Below are 13,107 nucleotides of genomic sequence, written 5' to 3' on the forward strand. Positions count from 1 at the left end.
GGGGCGAGGGACGCCCAATCTTGGCCTCCACAAAAGCCCACCAGCCCTTGGGCTGACCGACTGGCATTGCACCAACTCCAGGACAAGATTCTGTTGGTCACGCTGAGGACATCGTCTTCCTCATTCTCCGTATCCTCCACACGACAGTGATCACAAGGCCCTGTTCTCGTGCCCATGCCTTGTCGAATTGACTGAGATGCGCTTTCTCTCCGACTCTCAGCATCTCGTCTATCTTTATCCTTTTCCCGTCCGGTTGACCAGGCGTCCCTAGGCGATCATGCTTTTCGAGGTCACGAACCCAGAATGCGCGTCATAGTCTTGCTATCCTTACTCCTCGAAAACGCCTGGCTTGCGTACGGCGGGACGATCGAAAGAGCCGGGTATGGAGAATATTTTGGTTATTCTGCTGGCCCTTCCAGCCAGAACGAGCTGACGCCAGAGACAAGAGGAGGGGATGACACGACGCTATGGAAATACAATGTGCCAGGAGTCCTTCGCGACATGTTGAACGCCTTGGATGTCATGCAAGATTCATACTTTGACATTTTCACAGGGACATGGCCAGAGGCGATCGACTGGACCTCTGCTGTTATGGGCACACATGTCTCGGCCACTCTCGCCAGCATTGTCTCTTCGTTGGATGCGTCCTCCATGTCCACCTGCTCTGATATGCTCTCTTGGCAGAACATAGTGGAACGGTATTACGCGCACACGACAGTCTTTTACTTTGGCGAGAATGCGTTCGCTTTACGAAATCAAGCTTACGATGACATGCTCTGGGTGGTTCTTGGCTGGCTCGAGAACTTGAAATTTGCGGAAATGTATACTTTGAAGCATTGGGATTTTCTCCAGTCCGGGAGACGCGGCGACTCGGAAACCGGGTGGCATGGTCTTCAAATCAGCCCGATGGCCGCCCATCGCGCGCGGATATTTTACGACTTGGCCTCCGTGGGATGGGGTGAATCCCTCTGTGGAGGCGGGATGACATGGAATCCATATCTGACTCCCTACAAGAACGCCATCACGAATGAGCTTTTCGCTGCGGCTAGCATTGCCATGTATCTTTATCACCCGGGCGACAACAACACTTCCCCATATCTGGTACAAGGCGGTACTGGCCTCTCCAAACCTCATGATCCTTTGTATTTGGAAAACGCCATCAAGAGTTACAAATGGCTTATGGATAGCCAACTGCGCAATCCCAAGTCCGGTCTTTATCGAGACGGGTTCCACGTCACAGGCTGGCGCCGATATCCCAACGGCACGGTCGACCCGGGCACAGGAAACTGCGACGACCTCGATCCTATGGTATACACCTACAACCAGGGGGTGGTCTTGTCCGCCAGTCGCGGTCTGTGGCTAGCCACTGGGGCTAGAAGCTACTTGGACGACGGTCATGCTCTGGTGGAAAGCGTGGTCCGAGCAACTGGGTGGCCCAACTCCCGTCCGACCTGGAGCGGTCTTGGGAGAGGAGGGATTCTCGAAGAATTTTGCGATCACAGCGGGTACTGCAGTCAAGACGGCCAGACGTTCAAAGGCATCTTCTTCCACCATCTGTCTGAATTCTGTCGCCCGCTGTGGCCGCAAGAAGAGGCATTCGTCGCGAAAGACAAAGGTGCGAGTGGTGCGAGTTTTGACCGAGCTGTTTACCAATACCACCTTGCCCGCTGCGCCGCTTATGATAAATGGGTCGCCCATAACGCCAATGCCGCCTCCGCCACGCGAGATGCCGACGGGCATTTTGGCATGTGGTGGACTTTTGAAGAACCCGATGAGGAAACAATGGCTGAGATCCAGAAGAGTACGGTTCTTCCGCCCGGGGCGGAGGACTACCTCAATCCTCTCCCGGAGAATTGGCCAACTCAAGCCGTCAACGCGACGACCGATAGAAACGATCGCGGAAGGGGAAGAACGGTCGAAACACAGAGTGGAGGATTGGCGGTCCTGCGGGCGCAGTGGAACTGGCAAGTCAATTTGCGGCAGATATCAACCTGAGAAAACATGAAATGTAGGGCGCGGGTTTTATCTTGGTTGGTTTGTTCGTGGTTCACATAGCCGTGCGAGTTTGGATACACGAAATACCATATAGCGAAGGATTTTGACCACGAAATAAATGACTTATATTTGTGCAGTTCAATTTTGGAAATCAAGCTGGAAGTTACCCTGAGCAAAGAAAGACACATTTTACCTGAAAGGTGGAATCTGTTTCAACTCGACAAATTTGTCAAAGGCGTCTGTGAGCGACTGGTAGGAGTCAATGTGGCCGGTCCAGCCAAACTTCCTGGCCTTGTTGATGCTCAATGTGGCAGACCAAGTGCGCTGAAAGACCCAGTCCTGATACGCCCAAGTTCCAGCATCCCAGGTTTGTTTGGATTCTGGACAACCGTGCTTGTCGCACAAGCAGTCCCAGACGCCCCTTTTGTCCTTGGCCCACTCGGCGAAGCTCGTGTCAAGCTGCACATCTCCCTCTCCCGTCGCTGGCAGTGGTGGCTTGCTGCTGAACTTTTGCTCGGATGAAGCGCGGGCTCCGACGTAGGCGGCCAGCCGCGGCCACATGTACCTCCACGAGAAGTAGTCGCCGTTGGCGACGTTGAAGGCTTGATTGCCGGTCCTTGGATTGGTCGACGCCCAGATTGTCATATCAGCGATCAACCTCGAATCGGAGAGGTCGTCATAGCCAGCCCAGTACCGCGCATTGGTCGGCATTCTCGCCTCTTCTCCCAGCTCCTTGCACACCAGGAGATACAGCGCACAAGTCAAGGCCGAGTTCATGCCGTTGGGCTTGGAAGTGTAGCCGACAATCGCCTCTGGTCGAATGACGTTCCAGGTCCATTTTGTCCCCCTCTGGCGCTCCATCAGGTAATCTTCCTGTTGGTAGTAGAAGTTGCCAATCGGACTGTCCCTTCGCGGGTCGTCCTCTTCCCGTGCCGGGGATGGAACCGGCATCAGATGGACATTGTAGTGCTTGCCGCCGGTCTGGAGGGTGCAGTTCTCGAGCCGAGGAGCCACCGCGAGCAACGAGTCCAGAAAATTCGAAAACAGCTTCTCGTTGGCCGTGTTCAGCTCTTTGAAATCGTCCCTGTGGATGTATGACGAGAAGTAGGCGTGCGTGACCTGCCCACATACGGGCCGCATCTTCTCGACCAGCCGGTCGACGTCCTCGCTGAAGTCGAGCGGAATGAACTTTATCCGATCATCGTGGACGACCGTTTTGAAGGGAGACCGAGAGGTGACGATAAACTGGCTCCATTCGTCGGGCCTCGTGTTTCGTACCAGATACTCCAGCACTGCCGAGCCGGTGATGCCGTTCCCACCCGTGATAAATGCGACTTTGGCCATCGTGTGCGGTACTGCTTTCAGAGGAGGTTCCAAAGTTCGACACGACGAGGGTGGGGAAGCCAGACAGAAGAGCCATTTGCCTCTTTAATACGGCGTACAAGAAACGAGAGGCCCAGCCAGGCAGTCAGGAACGACCTGCCCCTTTACCCCGGAATCTGCCCCAAGCTACGGTAACCTCCTATGGCGACACTGGGGTTGTTGGGCCGGAAAATGTGGTATCGAGCACGGACAAACGCGTGGTTCTTCGATGAAGGAAGGCGTTCCACCGTGAAGGGAAAATAACCGTGTCCCGGACCAGGGGATCAACAGGGCAACGGAAAGTAGCATGAATTCCAGGCGGATGCAGTGGAGTAGGCCGAGTGGCTTAACGAGGCTGCAGCATGTTCGGGTCTCTATGCACCCAACATGTTACTTGCTTAGTAGGCGGGTCGCTCACCACGCGGGGGTACGACGTATGTACATAGCTGGGCAAGGCTGGTGAGGTAGGTTTGCGGCGTTGAATCCGAGAGACGACGTCTTTAGCACAGGACCACCAACTTCGGCTTCTTGGACCAGTAACCCTTCCCGACTCTCGGTGTCTAGTTTGCTTCTCTACCAAGAACTTGCCTGAGCACTGCAGTGAGCTTCGCTTCTGCATCTGCTACCAAGTCATGGCACCTCCAAGCCACGAAATGGTCAGGACGAATGAGGACTGCACCCTTCTCACCAACTCCGCGCACTCGGCACCAATCTCGATAACAGTCCATGTAATCGCATCGAAATCCAATTTTATACGCCTTGATTTGGGGTCCATGTGTCTTGGACCATTTTCGGGCAGCTTCAACCCACTCATCTCCGCCAATACCTGTGAATAGGGTGAACCTGCCATGGCCTGCCAAATCCAGGGTCGAAACCCTCTCGGACTGACTATCGGCCGCCAGCCAGACGTGTGGTAAGTGGTAGCCGGGAAAGGTGCTGATTTTGACCTGCTTGAGAGGGTTCAAGTGACTGAAATCCGGAGCACGGTCGCCTGGTTCGACAACAGTGGCTGGTGAGTCCAGATAGACTTGATTTTGTTGGATCCCCAAAGCCTGGACTTCGTCGTCGGTTGCTTCCAAGGCTTCCCGGAAGCAATTGCGCATTTCTTGCCCCTTTTCACTGTCTGACGCGAGAAGCTCGGTCGCCTTGATTCGAGTCTCCGGGTCCAGTCCGATGATTGACCAGAGCCGTCGGTGTGCTTCCATGCCGTTGTTTGCTCGGCGCACGATACCATCCCCAACAGGCTTGCGTTCTATGGTCAAAGTGTCCAAAAGTGAAGCCGACGCCCAACCTTGAAGGACATATGCCAACTTCCAAGAGAGATTGAAGGCGTCGGATATGCAAGTGTTGCTTCCCAGGCCATTGATAGGCGGATGCCGATGCGTCGCATCGCCAATACACACCACCCGCCCCTTCTGCCACCGCTCCGCAACCTGGTCGTTGATACTCCACGAGAACGAAGAGAGAATCTCGATATCAACCGAGTCATCCCCAATCATCTGATAGAGGCGTTTTCTGATCGCCTCTTCGGACGGTTGAAAACTACCCAAGTCTTTTGTTGCAGGATGCATCGAGACCACAAATTCATTCCAAGGTCTGACCATGCGGAAATTGCCTACAGCCGACCAGTCCGGCGCATCGGGATTCAGTACCCAATTTAAGCTTCCGGGTCGATGGGAGATGTACTTGGCCAGATCGGCCTTGATATGGACATTAAACGCAGTATTGAGTTGACGACCAATGACGGGTATTTGGAGCGACTGGAGAACCGCACTCCGAGCCCCGTCGGCGCCGACAAGATATTGAGAAGTCACGATGAACTCCTTGCCAGACGATCGGTCGCGCAGAGTCGTGTGGACCCTGTCGGTCCTCTCCTCAAATTGGACAAATTCGGTATAAAAACGGAACTCGGCCCCTGCTTTCTCGGCTTCGTGGACAAGGACAGGTTCGAGGAGGCTTTGTGGTAAGTCCGACATCACGCAAGGACTGGCTGCTTCGTAGTCTCCTTTCTGCGACGGCTTGTTTCCCCATGCCCACAGACGACCGTATTCTTCGCCTGCGAGCGTGTTCAGCCAAGAAGTGTGCTGCATCTCTATCGTTAACATCAGTCACGATTGTGCTCTCCTGACCTCGCCGGACGGTCAACAGCCGTTTTCCTACTTACCGGTTGCAGGGCACGCTATTTTGTTCAACTCTGGCTCCAATCCCGCGTCTCTCAGGACTTCCATGGCTCTCTGATTGAAGATATGTGCGCGGGGAGTGTTGGCGGGGCTTTTGTGCCTCGAAACGGCCAGCGACTTGATACCCATGCGCGCCAAAAGTAAAGCAGTCGTGGCCCCAGAGGGACCGGTCCCAATAACCAAGACAGGGTATTCCATATTTCACTAAGGGACCACAAAAGTGTGTTGTCGTATGTCCGCCTACATTGAGCACCTCATTGTCGAAATAACTGACGACCTCTCCAGGGCGTTCGAAAGAATTTGAACCGAAGAAAGTATCCGCATGAATGTTACTGTACCGCCAGGGCTCGGATTTTTCTTTCCAAACGAATCTCCTTGGAGTCCTTGATCGGTTCAGACGAGACAGCGATCTCAAAAGCCAGCCGTATAGTTCGCTCTCGCTACCAAGGCTTCGTGGTAGGGACTACAGAGTACGTGCCGCCACGGAAGTCGCGAACACAATACCACTTTATCCGGGAGTCCGTCTCCACGCCCCCGGAAATGGTGCTGAAGGTGGTATTTCTCCGTGGCTGCGGAGTGATCAGCGCTTACGGTAACAGTGCCCGCTGACCTCCATGAAGTTCTCATCTGAGTCCTGAAGACACCATGTCCAATGGTACTGATCACCTTACTCCGCTTCGCCTGGACGAGCACCATTCCCGAGAACAGCACAGATGGCAGAGGGATTCCCGGATCCCGGACTAGATCAGGGCTTTCTGGGGCTCTCTCGCCCATGACCGACCAGGTGTTGGGCCAATCCGTTATCACATTCATTGTCGATGTTGTTGCAATAAATTTGTCTTGTTCCTGACGTGCCTTTCGAGTTCGTCTCAAAGCGGTCCTCGCCGGTGCAACTCTTGACTTGAGTCGTTCGATCATTTCTCGTCCTGACATTGCATCACTTTATCAAAATCTCTCTGTGGGTTACCTGCTGAGAACACATATAGCACAATGACGGTCGAGGTTGAGCGCATCACAGAGGGTGCCTTGAAGCTGTTGAGTCCTCTGCAATGGCTCGCGCTAGGGGCATTCTTGTACCTCCTCAACACCTGGGTCAGTTTGTGCTCACCCCCCAGCTCGGCAGTATCTGGTGGCTCGAGGTACCCAGTTCGAGAAAAAGTTGGCTGACTAGTTCGCAGATATTGTACCCATTCCTGTTCTCACCAGTCCGACACATTCCCGGGCCATGGTATGCCCGCGTCTCCAAAATTCCACTGTGGTACGCAACCTATAAGCGGAGACGAACCGAGTTCGTGACCAGGTTGCTCGAGCAGTATGGCCCGGTGGTTGTGATTGCCCCGAACCAGGTCCACAGCACAGACGACAACGCCATGAAGCAGATATACGACAAGACAGCCATCAAAACGAGCTTTTACGCCTCCATGGGTAGCTGGAAGGGCGTCACTACAACGCTGGGCTTCCTCGACTATGCCTCTGCTGCGCGGTCCCGTAACAATCTCCTGCAGTGCTTTCAGAATCGCAACCTAGCGACGCTGGCGGAGAATATGCAGTCGCACGTGGAGGATTTCATTCGGCTACTAGAGCAGAAATCTCGGAGTGGAGATGCTGTCGATGGCGTCGTTGTGTTCCGTCTGTTGGCTCTCGACATCGTCACCGACGTCCTCTGGGGCGAGGAGAATAGGCTCCTGCATCATTTCGACGATGATGAAACTCCCGTTTTCCTCCGCCGCTTTCACGCGTTCAGCACGTGGAACGCGATGAAAAGTTTCATCCCCGGCGCCGACCTCCTCGTCAGGTGCTTGGGCAACGCGAAGTGGCGAGGCCTGCGCAACGACTGCAACGACATGGATGTGACTGCGCGAGAAGCCTTGGATCGCTGGTTGGCCAGCGACAAGTCTGGCCACCGTCACCGAGACAAGGATGTGCTGTCCATGTTGCAATCCATGAACAAGGGCAACGTGTCTGCCGTGCCCACCCAGGATGTCCCAGCTTACATGGTGGAAATGCTGGCCGCGGGCTCCTCGACCACCTCTCACACGGCGGCTTTCGCGTGTTGGTTACTCACCCGCCACCCGGAGGCCCAGGCACGTCTGCAAAAAGAACTCTTCGAAGCCTTCCCCAATTCGGACACCATGGACATCAAACTGTCCCTCGATCTCCCCTTCCTGGATGGCGTCTTTCGAGAGACCATGCGCATGTTCCCTGTGATCCCTGGTCCTCTGGAACGATACATAGGACAAGACATCTGCATGGCCGGCCAGGCCGTCCCCAAGGGAGTCATTGCGTCAACCGCCGCGTACAACCAGGGTCGACTGGAATCGGTCTACCCCGAGGCCAATTCGTGGAAGCCGGAGCGCTGGCTCGATGCGACCGAACGGATGAGGCTGAATTGGACGCCCTTCGGATACGGATCGCGCATTTGCCCCGGTGCCAATCTGGCCATGACCGAGCTGAAATACATGGTCGGGATGATCTTCAGAAAGTTCAGAGCCGTCCTCCCACCTGGCCATGAGGACGACACTCTCGAATTGGCGGACGTTTTTGGAGCGGCGCCAAAGACGGGACATTGCTGGCTTAAGTTTGAAGCATTGGAAGAAAGTGGACCAGTTTTTTAAAACCAGACAGAGACGTATGCGAGAGGACTGGGTCAACCAAGGTAGAATTTGAAATGTAATTAGTTCATTGACAAATGGTGACTCAATCCACAAGCTGTTACGCGGTCCTGTCTGTCTGGTGTGTAGATTGCATCCAGAGTCATATATATTGTTGCGTTTGCTATTCGATTCGCTGGTTCACGGGTGAACGCTGAGTGGCCAATCTACTGGCAACCTTTGCGAAGGACGACCAGCGCGCGGGGCTGATGCGATCATAAAGCTCTACAAAGGAGTTCATCATCTCCGCACAGTGAGACTGATCCACCGGAATAGCAGGCTTTGAGGCGCTGTGTGCTTCCAACATCAGAGGGGCGTTGCCTGCGTCGTGATCACGGTCAAAATCATGAGCTCCTACGTAAGCCCACAAAAGAACAGCTGCGTGATGCAAGCCGGCAAATGCCAGGAGATTGAAGCGCACCCGTTTGCCGTCGTCGGTGATCTGTGCTTCTCGGGCGATCAATGCCCAGATAATGCAGGCTCGCTCCGCAGCGAGGCGGCCTCGGCGGGAATTCGCCCATCGATGGAGCTCAGTGACGAGGTCATGACCTACGACTCGGTTGTCGGCTTGGACATATTGGATTTGGTGTATATCCTGCAGTGGTGCATGGAGGCATAAGTGGACCAAGTGATATATGATGAGGCTGCTGAGAAGGCTACTGCGGTCCAGCTCGGTCCTCGCCAATGCCTTGACGAGCGACAGTGCGCGCTGCCACTTGTCCAGTGCTGCAATCAGCCGATCACGCTCATACTTGAGATCAGCCATCGTCCGGGAAGCACTGTCGATGCTATGGATCTCCAAGCCCCGCGTGCTGGCCTGGAAAGGTGACCGGGCTGGATGAGTGGGTGGAGGCGGTTTGGAGGCTGTAGATTCGACACCTCGGAGCTGCTCGTCGTTGAGCTCGTCAAACTGTTGGGTGTGATCGTCTGTCAAGCGGGCAAACATCTTTTGATCGTGTGAGAATCTCCAGGCCTGATATTGGAGACCAAACATCAGAAGCTCTTGGCCGCAAGGGTCTAGAGGGACAGCGTCTTCGTGCTTGTCTATGGCAATGCGATATATGTCTGAGGCTCGCATTTGGCGGCCGGGGGTTCGCTCTCGTTCGATCATCTGTAGGCACAGGCTCGGAGGCATTCGCTCGCCCCGCCAGACTGCATCGCACATAGGGAATTCAAGATCAATCTCCTCCAACAGGACCAGAGGCCGGGTGTGGAGGAGAACGCTGGTGTACGTGTCGGCGCGGAAAATGCCGAATGCCAGTCGTCGCCGGGCCTCGACCTGTAGCCAAATCGACAGGCGCTCCTGGTCTGATGCCACACCCTTGAGTCGATAAAACTTTGCAATGAAATTCTCCGCCGGTTTCGCAGAAAAGAGATCCATTCGGCGCGCCTGTGCAATCAGAATGGTGCCGAGATGCTGCGAATAGGAGAAGGCCTTGGGTTGACCAAAGTACAACGCAGCAACCTGAGTTAGGAGTCGTGCTTGCGCTAGCCAGAGGGAATCTGCTTCGGCATCATCGAAGTCCAGCACCGCGCATAAGCTAACGCGAATCCGAGCGTGCATCATTGCTCCGAAGTTGCTCGCAGCTGGACCACCATACATAGACCCAATCGAGGTTAATGTCAAAAATAGAAGCGGATGAAGAGCGTCTGCTTCCGTGTTTTGGGGGCTTAACAGTGGCCAGAGCGGGCCAAAGTTTGCGCAGTAGAGGCCGTAAAAGCGATATAGGGTTGAAGATGCCGAAACCCCCTTTTCAACAGGAATGTCAAAAGCTTCGGCAACTTTGGGAGACATCAGCTGCCAGGACGACGCGCAATCTGCATTCCGTCGCACATGTGATTGCGGGCCAGAAGCGAAGGCGACAAGATCACGGACAACTTGGCACCGACTGCTTCGAGGTGTTGCTGTCTGTTGAGTTGCCAGACTCTGTGGACGGATTTCTTGGACTGGATTTGACAATGTCAGCAACCATGTTTGCAACGACAGACGAAATTACCTGTGTGGTTCTCATGGGATATAGCAGCATGCCCAAACGTTGGCAGAGGAGTTGAAGACATTGAGTTGGCATGAGCATCGGCTTCGGCAACGGCTTCAGCATCGCATTCGTTGCCGGAGATATTCTCCTGCCTCGTTTGATGATCGGATAACATAGTTGGTACCGCTGTGGCGTGATTTACTTGAGATGTACCCAGTTGCAGCATTGGATACTCCATTGGCGCGAGTAGCGAATTGTCCCCGAAGTACTGAAGACCAAATGCATCGTAACTATCGGAAAAGGCGTCTCGAGATGGGCGAAGATAGAGGTTTTCATGCAACCAAGGCCAGGAAATCGTGTCCATTGAGGGCACTGCCACGGAAGAATCCAAGCTCCCCAATATCGCACCTCCGTCCATGGTTTCGGGGAGCGTGTAGTCCATTTGAAGAGGAAATCCCTGCTCCTGCGTAGTGCTGGGGTGCAGAGGTGATTGAAAATCCATCTGGCCTATGTTTCGATTGACCTCGCCACCTTCGAGGGACGGGACAGCCAAGCTCAAATGTTCCGGCGCAGAAGGGGTCTCTTCTGATGGTTCGGAGTCCTGTTGTTCCTGCTCAAGAGCACTGCTCAAATCACCAAAGTCGGCTTCCGAAGTGGAGATGAACGAGGAGTGTTCTGATTGAAATGATAAACGACTCAATCGGTTGGAATGGCGGCTATCCTCGCAATGTGCTTCTGCATTGACACAGCTGGTACAGGGTCTCTGACTGTTGCATTTCGTCCGGAGCTCCCTGCACCTGATGCAGGCTGTATGACAGCGCTTCCGATGTGCGTCGGTGTCAGCCTGAGCAGGATGAGCCTGGTCTGTGGACGGGGAGGCGAGCTCGTGTAGTTTGGAATGGCGCGACAACAGGTCTCGACGGTAGAACGTCACCCCACAAACTGTACAGCGGTGTTTCTGCGACTTGGAATGGCTATGGACGTGCCGCGTTAGTGAATTCTGGCTGGCATACTTCCTATCGCATTTAGGACACTGATACATGTGTGGCAGCTTCTCAGCGCGACAATGCTGAGGATGAAATAACGGAAGCTGTGGAAGAGGTTTTCTTTCGGGGTCTCCTGTGGTCTGCGGTGGGTTCTTTAGTCTATAAAATATTACGACGGCCGCCAGCAACCAGGCACACTAGGTGACGCGGTGTACGACTGACTGAACCTATCGTGTATGATGCTCATAGGCGATATCGTAGAAGGTACTCGGGAGCTCGCCGGCTCGTCGGTAGAGGTAATGGTGTTTGACAGACGTAGATATACTCGGTAGTCTGTGTGGGTCGTGGCTGCTATGGCCTAAGAACGTGGAGTGTGGGGGGCATCCGTCTAAGAATGTTTCCTAGCCTCGCTGGGTAGGCTTGGGTTGACTATATTACTGACCCATGATCATCTACGGAGGCGTCTCTATCAAATATCTACATAGGAGTGTCTTCATCCATGAGTTTGTCTTCCATCCATCACGTTGAAAATACCATGCGGTTTGTCAGACGTCCAATGCCACCAATCTCCACCGCTACCTCGTCGCCGTCCCGGAGGAAAGCAGGAGGTTTCATAAACAGCCCAACGCCACCCGGGGTGCCGGTCATGATGAGGGACCCGCGCTGTAGCGTCTGGCCCTGACTACAGAATGCGACAAGTTGTCGAACCCCAAAACAGAGATCAGAGGTGTTGCTCTCCTGCCGCAGCTCACCATTGACCCATGTCTTCAATGGTTGCTGGTCCGCTGCCCCTAGTATACGCGAGGACACCAGACATGGGCCCAAGGGCGCATATTTGTCAAAGGACTTGCTGAACGTCCATTGCGGCACCGGCCCTGCTTTGCCCGGCTCTCTTTGCCAGTCGCGCGCCGAGACGTCGTTGCCGGCCGTATATGCGGCCACATAGTCCAGCGCGTTCTCTTCTGGCACATCCTTTGCATCTTTGCCGATGACAACCACGAGCTCGCCCTCATAGTCACATTGCGATTGGGCGATCAGCGGAATCGGTATCTTCTCCCCATGATCCGCCACCGCTGGGCCCGGTTTGGTGAAGACAGTTGGACAAGTGGGAAGCGGACGTCCGGTTTCAAGAACTGTTCACAATCAGACACGAGGAACGCCCAGGGGGTTTGTGATCCACATACTATGAGTTTTGTAATTCAGTCCAATGCAACGAATGTAAGGCACATGGGCAGATTCTAACGGACCCAACAGCTTTTTGACACTGTCCACCGCGCCAGTGGGTTTCGCATTCAGAGGGTGATCCCCTTCTAACACCTTCACTTGGAGTTTCCCCTCGTCCGCCAATTTCGCAACGAGGTCGACATCGGCTTCGGCGACAATGGGTTCGCCGTAGCGGACGGTTTCGCCATCACCCTTTGGGATATAGCGAACAAATCGATCCCAAGCAACTGACATAGTCACAACAAATCCACCGGGTTTCTGTCTATCTTAAAAACAATATGATTTGGGCGCCGTCGACAATGCTGGGCTAGAATCGATCAAAACAGACACGGCCTGCGCGGGTAGTAAAAACAAATTAAAAGGACGGAGATTGGACTTCCCTGTCTCAATTGAGGTGCGACAATCATCGTCCAGCAGATCTCGGATAGCCAACAGACATGAAGGTTCGCGAAGAACACGCGCGCCTCTGTCCCTTATCCGACAGTCCCATGATTGTTGATCTGGCGGACGTGGCGGGAAAGGAAGCAATGGGCCAGAACGAGTGTCGCTCTCGACCATGCCACCTTTTCCGCCCCTCACTGCATTACTGAAACGTGCTTCTCTCTCTGAGCCGGCCCGTTGCCGGCTATGCCACAAATTCATGCATGCCACCTTCCTGGGAACCGTGAGTGGCCACTTCCAGGTTTTGAGGAAGCCCGTGGAGGCCTGATGGGCCCTCCTTGTACCAGTAGAG

The 13,107-nt window shown here is 54.3% G+C and overlaps 6 protein-coding genes across 6 annotated transcripts; 2 read left to right on the forward strand and 4 right to left on the reverse strand.

The window, feature by feature from the left end:
- Positions 1 to 303: 303 nt before the first annotated feature.
- Z520_11599 (uncharacterized protein) lies at positions 304 to 1,995 on the forward strand (the record flags this gene model as incomplete). Its single annotated transcript, XM_016782087.1, has 1 exon — positions 304 to 1,995. One exon carries the CDS (start codon positions 304 to 306, stop codon positions 1,993 to 1,995), a length of 1,692 nt encoding a protein of 563 aa, XP_016626870.1.
- A 189-nt stretch (positions 1,996 to 2,184) lies between these two features.
- Positions 2,185 to 3,339, reverse strand: Z520_11600 (uncharacterized protein; the record flags this gene model as incomplete). The annotated part of the gene is made up of 1 exon (XM_016782088.1): positions 2,185 to 3,339. The coding sequence occupies one exon, from the start codon at positions 3,337 to 3,339 to the stop codon at positions 2,185 to 2,187; it is 1,155 nt and encodes a 384-aa protein (XP_016626871.1).
- A 578-nt stretch (positions 3,340 to 3,917) lies between these two features.
- On the reverse strand, positions 3,918 to 5,735 carry Z520_11601 (uncharacterized protein; the record flags this gene model as incomplete). Its single annotated transcript, XM_016782089.1, has 2 exons — positions 3,918 to 5,449; positions 5,522 to 5,735. The coding sequence occupies 2 exons, from the start codon at positions 5,733 to 5,735 to the stop codon at positions 3,918 to 3,920; spliced, it is 1,746 nt and encodes a 581-aa protein (XP_016626872.1).
- Positions 5,736 to 6,527: 792 nt separating this feature from the next.
- On the forward strand, positions 6,528 to 8,152 carry Z520_11602 (uncharacterized protein; the record flags this gene model as incomplete). The annotated part of the gene is made up of 2 exons (XM_016782090.1): positions 6,528 to 6,629; positions 6,716 to 8,152. 2 exons carry the CDS (start codon positions 6,528 to 6,530, stop codon positions 8,150 to 8,152), a joined length of 1,539 nt encoding a protein of 512 aa, XP_016626873.1.
- Positions 8,153 to 8,312: 160 nt separating this feature from the next.
- Z520_11603 (uncharacterized protein) lies at positions 8,313 to 11,206 on the reverse strand (the record flags this gene model as incomplete). Its single annotated transcript, XM_016782091.1, has 2 exons — positions 8,313 to 10,135; positions 10,186 to 11,206. The coding sequence occupies 2 exons, from the start codon at positions 11,204 to 11,206 to the stop codon at positions 8,313 to 8,315; spliced, it is 2,844 nt and encodes a 947-aa protein (XP_016626874.1).
- Positions 11,207 to 11,669: 463 nt separating this feature from the next.
- On the reverse strand, positions 11,670 to 12,608 carry Z520_11604 (uncharacterized protein; the record flags this gene model as incomplete). The annotated part of the gene is made up of 2 exons (XM_016782092.1): positions 11,670 to 12,283; positions 12,335 to 12,608. 2 exons carry the CDS (start codon positions 12,606 to 12,608, stop codon positions 11,670 to 11,672), a joined length of 888 nt encoding a protein of 295 aa, XP_016626875.1.
- Positions 12,609 to 13,107: the final 499 nt, after the last annotated feature.

This window comes from Fonsecaea multimorphosa (genome assembly GCF_000836435.1).
Source record: "Fonsecaea multimorphosa CBS 102226 unplaced genomic scaffold supercont1.40, whole genome shotgun sequence".
In the NCBI taxonomy this organism is placed as follows: Eukaryota; Fungi; Ascomycota; class Eurotiomycetes; order Chaetothyriales; family Herpotrichiellaceae; genus Fonsecaea; species Fonsecaea multimorphosa.